Source organism: Chrysochloris asiatica, unplaced genomic scaffold, assembly GCF_000296735.1.
Source record: "Chrysochloris asiatica unplaced genomic scaffold, ChrAsi1.0 scaffold00049, whole genome shotgun sequence".
NCBI classification, from domain to species: domain Eukaryota; kingdom Metazoa; phylum Chordata; class Mammalia; order Afrosoricida; family Chrysochloridae; genus Chrysochloris; species Chrysochloris asiatica.
The window spans coordinates 13420116-13427377 of NW_006408567.1; the positions used below are offsets into that span (position 1 = coordinate 13420116).

The window sequence follows — 7262 nt, forward strand, 5'->3', positions numbered from 1 at the left end:
GGAAGGAAGTTAAGAGGAGGGAGGGAAGTGAGGAGAGGGGAGAGACAGGTGAAAGAGGGAGAGAGGGACAACGAATAGAAGAGACAGAGAGGGAGAGAGAACAGGAAGGAGAAGGAGAAGGAAAAAAGAATGAGGAAAGAAAGATATGAACACACATAGGAAAAAGAAGAAAGAGAGAGAGAAGAGTCAAAGAGGAAGGTATATAGGAAAAAAAAAGATGAATTCAGAAAGCTAATAGAACTTACCCTACACTAAACAGGAAAGCTGTGTGAGTCAGAGGAGTGATCATGCTTGCTGTACCTGCATACAAGTTACATACGGTTCTGAGCCATGTTTCATGTTGTCGAGCCACCTCTAGTTCTCTTAAAGTACTCCCTGATTTTGTTCATGGTCTGCAAAGGCCTTAGAAGAAAATGTGCCTTTCTACCACTCAGTCGCAATGTAATTATCATATATTTTTAAGAGAAAAGTCCATGAAAGACATATCAGTTTAGCTTCAGGATTGCTTTTCTTAGCAAGAGGATTGGTGGACATAAGAAGTCTAGGAAACCAGACTTGCAGGGAAAGTGCTTTGCTGATTTTAATGTCTGTTCAGGAACTACAACGATTTCTAGGGTTCTCTGTAGAATGGGAACTGGGGGTGGAATGGCGAATCTAAATGCGATCATTTAGGAAAATTCCTTGCATGTTTAAAATGGTAGAATGATTATTTATTTTCAGAAAATGAACTATATATGCATCTGCTTCATACTGTTAAACTAAGAAGACTTAGGATGTGTTTTATGGTACTTCTCTTTGAACTGCAAGGTTGGTGGTTCAAGCTGCTCCTCGGAAACCCTATACAGGGTGACTATAGGCCAGAACAAACTTGGTGGCACTTAACAACAACAACAACTCTGACATATTCAAAGGTTTTGGACAGAAACTCAAGGTGAATTTTAAGGCCAGCTTGTTTAGAACATTAAGAGGCCTTTTGCAGAGGAACTCAAATGTCACACAAAGACATTTATCGATGCATCTAGGTCAGTAGGAAGTTACCTGAGAGGCTAAAAATTTGCTAGTTTCCTGTGCAGCCCCCTCAAGAAGACAAAGCAAAGCATCCTTTCATTACTGGGCTTTGACAAAATGATTAAGGTCTTCCAGAAATGATCTGGAACGTCATTATGAAGCAAGGTCAATCTGCAGTCCCTCAGAGCACTGGAGAACCTGCATATGGTTCAACAAGCAAAATGACTTTTTCATTAAGACGAACCTCCCAGAAAATAAAGCTACACTGGGACACTCAATATAGAGAAATATCTTGTTCATTGCCTGTATGTTCAGAAGAAAGATTTATGTTACAAGCCTGTATGTTCAGAAGAAAGATTTATGTTACAATTTGCCCCAGTTAGCCTCAATATTTAAAAACTAAGCTTTTTAGTCAAGTTACATGAAGAGCTAGGCATATCTTTTTTTTTTTTTTTTTTTTTGGTCTTCTCTATGGGCACTTCCATGTGGAGGAAAGATGGCATGTTTAAAAGCCACTAGGGGGGCCAAATTGCTCACCAGCTCCCAGTCCCTATATGAATTCTTGGAGCTCTATCTTTGCCCAGGTTGTTTCCAATCTAAGATCAGACTTTTCTTTTCTTTGAGTTTCCATCCTCCTCAACTTCTCATCCCTCAGCTACCTGCCCTCTCCTATATTGGACAGTATTTGACCATCATCTTAGCGAAGTGAACACTGATAACCACGGTCAATATTTTTATTTGCTGCTCACTTTTTATGGCCTGGGTAGTATGCAATGGGTCCACCTGTCAGTTTGTTGTATTATGGTGACTTGTGTATTGTTGTGAGGCTGGAAACTATACTCCCAGTATTTAAAATACCAGCAGGTCACTCATGGTGAACTAGTTTCAGCAGAATTTGTAGACTAAGATAGGCTAAGAAGAAAGGTGTGGGGATCTTTTTCCAAAAATTAGCCCACCAAAATATTATAGATGAGGAAACTGAGGCTCAAGAGGGAAGATGCTTTACACAATCTGATTGTTGTTGTTAGTTGTAATTCAGGAGATGCTGATTCATGACAACTCCATGGGGTTGTCTTCAGAATAGAAGTCCTCCATAGAATTTTAAGGAGTTCTAGTTGTGTAGTGGGTTAAGTACTGACCTTCTAGCTGCAAGGTGGGTGATTCAAATTCACTAGGCACGCTGAGGGAGAAAGATGAATCTGTCTTCTGTAAAGATTTAATCTCAGAAACCCTATGGAGCACTACTACTCTATTTTATATGGTCGCTGCGGGTCAGAATTGAGCGGATGGCAGTGGGTATGGTTTTGTTGACAGGGTTTTCAAAGTCAGTGACCTTTTGAAAGCAGATCACCACACCTATCTTCTGAGGTACCTTTGGGTGGTTTTGAATTTTCAGCTAGTGTTCAAGAACTTAACGGTTTGTGCCACCCAGGATGCCTATACAATTTGTCTTTGTTGTTAAGTGTCGTTGAGTCAGTTATGACTCATAGCAACCCTGTAGAGGGTTTCTGAGGAGCAGTTGGTAGGTTTGAACTGCCGACCTTGTGGCTCATAGTCTGGTGCTTATTCCAGTGCCACACCAGGTGTCCGTGCAGTTTGACAAAAGATAGCAGAAAGGAAAAGTAAGAAAAGACCCATGCTATTCGCTATGATTTGGAATCCACTCGATGGCAGTGGGCTTTAGTGGGCTGCTGTCTGGGCTTGCCTCACATTCAGGCTTCCTGTCACTGCCTTTTGTCCACTTCTGCAGCTCGACACCTGAGCCTCCATTCTCTGTACATGTTCAATAGCCTTGGGGCTCATCCTTGCTTTCTCCAGAAAGAGTCAGCTTTTCAAGATTCATTTCCAGAGAACATAGGAAATTTTGTTTTTTAAAAAAACTCATTAACTTCCCAACATTCTGCACAGCTTCTTGCAGTGTAGACTCTGTGTGAATTTCTGTTGCCGGTAGCACATTGCAACTGTTGTTGATGTGAGAGCAGGTGTGAGACCTTTTAGAGACTCTCCTTATCCACATCACTGTAGTGCAAGTCTGCCTTTGGAAGGATTTAAAATACAGGGACATTCCCATTGGAAGAAACAGAACTGAGAACACAGATTCTTTTGGGGACTGCTTTTGCTCTTTTAAAACTTTTAAAGAAAAGTTCATTGCTGTTGTTTTCTCTTAAACATCTCAAAAGTGCTATGTCATTTCAAAATGCATCTTAGCGTGCAAAGGGACAGGGTGGCAAAAGGTATGCTTATAAATTTAGATATTTTTTAACACCTTTTTTTTTTTTTCTTCTTAGTTTCAAAATGTGTGTGCAGTTTCAGAATGCAAAACCCCATCTCACAGAAGAGGAACTAGGGTCTAGTTTTTCAGCATCTAGGAGGACACCCCAGATATCTCACTCCACAGTCCCATAGTTGCATTGTGTGTCAAATTTGGAAAAAGACTCACTGTGTCCTATACTTACATGACACCCACCCCCTACCCCCTTGCACCTGTGACTTTCCATAAGCTTAAATTTTCCACCGGACCAGAAGAAGCATCTTTACAAATCTTTTGTGCACGATGGCATGCTGATCCTTAACAGAAAAGTACCCTTCATACCTTTTGCCTTTTATTCTGCAATTCCCTGTGAAAGATGACTCCAGAGGGCTAAGCTCCAGCCTCCGCTGAGATGAGGGGCAGTGAATCTGTTGCGCTGAGATTTTTACCTGTGGTTCTAGGAACTCAGAGGCAGTTCAGCGTACAGGCTTTGCATAGACCACGAAGCCACTTCTAAGAACAAGGCTACCTGAGGCATTTTTGCAAAAAATAAGTAGGTGCTGTGGTTTTCCCTCTGCATACCCACCCTGGCTCTTTTTGCTACAACATTGCACTGTGCGAAGACAGCAGACTTTTGGGTTCCATGAGCATTCCATGTTGCTTACAGTGTGTGATAATTCCAGAGAATTACACTACCATCTCATCTTTTTACCTAAGCAAATTCAGTGAGAACCTGGTGTAGTGCGACAGCAGCAGAGCTCTCTGCTCTGTGGTAGACCACATACATTTCACATGCTTGTCTTTGAGAGCATCCTTCATCTCTTTGTGAAGGGACAAAAATGGCTGCTTGGTCCTACCCCTCTTTTTCCCCCAATTTCCACATGGGTATCTTGCTAAAAATGAGTTTTGGATCTCCTTCTATGAGAACTGCATGGAATGATAAAATGACATCCCAGGAAGAAAACACAACTGTTATTTCCCCTTGAAGCTCAGGGATGCAGCTGAGGAGGAAGGGAACCTACGCTACAAATTAATGTTGTTGTTAGCTACTGTCTGGTCAGCCCCCAGTCACGATGACCCCATGCACAATGCAACAAAAGGCTGTGGGGGCCTGCACCGTCTTCAGAATTACTTGTGGACTGGACTTTCACTGACTAATTTTTAGAAATAAGTAGCCAGACCTTTCTTACTTGTCCATCTAAGTCTGGAAGTTCCACTGAAATCTGTTCAACATCTTAGCAACATGAAAGCCTTAATTGGCAGATGGTGATAGCCAGACATGCGGTGCATTGTCCTGGAATCAAACCCAGGTCTCCTACATGGAAGGCAAGAATTCCACCACTGAACCACCACTGAGACTGCTATCCATTATTGCTATACAATGAGAAATGAGCCCTTGGAGCTCTGTTGATGGTCAAGCTACGTGAACAGGGGTAATAAGTTTGGAAGAGAACAATCTGTTGAAGATGTTGATGGATCCTTCTAGCATCAGCTATGCCTAAATGGTACCCAAAGAAAGGACAGCCTGTCCCCTCTACGGCTCATGTGAGGAGAGCCAAGCAGATGATTCAAATCTTCATGTCAATACATCATTTTGATAAAGATAACTATGAAATTGCCAACATTTCATATTGGGCCGTTGGGATGAAATTTCAATATCGTATTAGTGAGTTAGAGATTTTGAAAGGCTCTGAGTTTCAGTTATGGAGGAGTGAAAAGATCTTTTCTAGATTAGCCCTTCTGAGTCTTCATGCAAGTTCCGAGCCCTCTCAGATCAGCCCCTGGACAGGAGAGTTCACAATCAGGGTGCAGGAGCCCTGAAGCTTTGTTAGAGACTCCTTCTATTTCCTGGTGTCTGAACAGGCCACCGTATCCCTTCATGATCTTGCCCTTTAGGCCAGCATCCAAGGTCAGTGCTACATATACACATCCAATCTATTACCCAGTCGAATGTTTTAAAATTTCCTGAATCTGCCTTCCTGAGCTGATAATATAGGAAACAATCAACATTTGGAAGGAGCACTGAAAACTGGGGCGAGGCAGGAAGACCTTCCTCTGTTATTCTACAAATATTGCTTCCTTAGCCTGGTAGCAGTCCAGAGGAAATGCAGCAAGGGGGCAGTTCACAGTTTCTCACCAGGTCCGGTGTCTCTGCTGAATGGGCCAATGGCTCAGTAGCGACAGTGACTCATCCCTGCCCACATGATTCAACTTCACTAAAATGTCCTCAGCTGCCAGTAAAGCTGCACTCAGAAACCCTTTAATTTGAAGCTTTGAGTCGTTTAATGACCCTTGTTTTTTTTTTTTTTTCCCCCTTCTCCCTAAATCCTCTCTCTACTACCCTTAATGCAAACACACGGGCACACACACACATCTTTGACATGTTTTTAAATGTCAGGGGCCCGGAAACATAGAAGCTCTGTGGCATTCACAGTCACGGCTGTTGTGACAAAGGGGCTGACAAGCCCTCTGCATTCCCCTGCTCACTTGGTTGTATGAATAAATAATGAGTCACAGATACTATTTGGGTGTGCGCTAAAGTTTGCAGCCAGAAAATTCATTCTTTCCCCCCACCCTCTCCCATTCCATCCCAGCTCTGCCAAACCATCTAGCTGCACTTTGTGGGCACCGGTCGGTCAAAGTGCCTGCCCCGGCACACTTGCGACGCCTTCGCAGCATTTTAATGTTATTTTTGTGTTTGCTTAAGCCCAGCCCTCTTTTCCCATCAAAGCTACACACAACACACAATGCACAGCACACACATACTCACAAACACACTGTTTCATTGCAGCTTTGCACATTTCACGAGGCTGTTGCAAAAAACGCAGACAGACTTTCCACATGGGCTGTTCCCTATTAGCAAACATGCAATCTAACGACTGAAGAAGCTGAGACCTGGAAGATGACTAGACTCTGGACACTGCTTCATGACTTGAAGAGAGAGACTTTGTAACATGAAAAGTTGCTCACTTATTTCTCTTAAAGGATGCCACTGCCTTTTTCCATTGTGGCTACAACACAACACTGCCCTGTCTTAATGATTTTAGTCTCGATAATCCATCCAGCTCCTGTAATCTCTGCCTTTTGGATACACCCAAATTGCCACTTGGCTTCTGCAAGTCTCTGGGCTGTTCTAACATACTTGGGAAGGCATCTCTGCCTCCTACCCCAACGGCCCCAGCCTCCGTGCTGACTCCATGCATGCGGCTACTATAATCCTGGGCAGGCTGCAGCCTGGGCCACACAGTCTGCTGAATTAAAGACAACTGAGAAAATCACACCAAGCAAGGAACAGAAAAACAAAACACAGAGAGCATCCTGAAAGTTTTGTCATCTCTAGGACTTGAAACAGCCCAACTTATTTTGCACTTGACAAAGACCTCATCTACCCATGGAACACTTGAACAGCTTAACTAAGTATTTATTAAAACATTTCTGAAGCACAGCCATCTGATGAATAAGTAATCCAATAGCCTTGTAATCATTCGCCTCCGTTCAAATTCCTCCCACAAAACAGACTGGAGATCTGCAGGCATGACCCCCACAGAGGTACAATAAGCTGCCATTTCATTATATGCAAAATGGGGCAAAAGTAGATATTCAAAGACCAGCATGTACTCACCTCTCATGAAGCACTGTGGGTATGAAGGAAATGACTCAAATATGTTGTCTGAAGCCATTGCTTCCTCCTGAAAAGGTACACTCTTCTGAAGGCAGTGGATTAAATGATTTCTTTCTACCTTAGGAGCAAAAAGCAACAGAGGTCACTGTTTTAACCTCATCCCTTGTATCAGCTGTCTTACAGCTCTCTTTTTCCCCATCCCTCAACACCTCTGGGACTCTCCGAGCCCTATGAAAAATGTACCTTGTGAAAACAAATATTCAAATTGTTAAAGATTTAAAAAAAAAAAAAAAAAAAGTGGTGGCTTGGCTGTGGGTTGATGATGCTTACCACTCTGCGAAACCCTGTGGTTTGTAGTCTGTGTGATTCGTCCTGCCTGCT

The 7262-nt window shown here is 42.8% G+C and overlaps 1 protein-coding gene across 1 annotated transcript in view; it reads right to left on the reverse strand.

Annotated features, from left to right (window-relative positions):
- The window catches only part of RUNX1 (runt-related transcription factor 1), a 353781-nt gene extending 346762 nt beyond the window's left edge, over nucleotides 1-7019 (reverse strand). The window contains exon 1 of the mRNA XM_006862559.1: nucleotides 6882-7019. Within this exon, the coding sequence (XP_006862621.1) occupies nucleotides 6882-6939 (58 nt within the window). The 5' untranslated portion in view covers nucleotides 6940-7019. The remainder of the gene's footprint in view (nucleotides 1-6881) is intronic.
- Nucleotides 7020-7262: the final 243 nt, after the last annotated feature.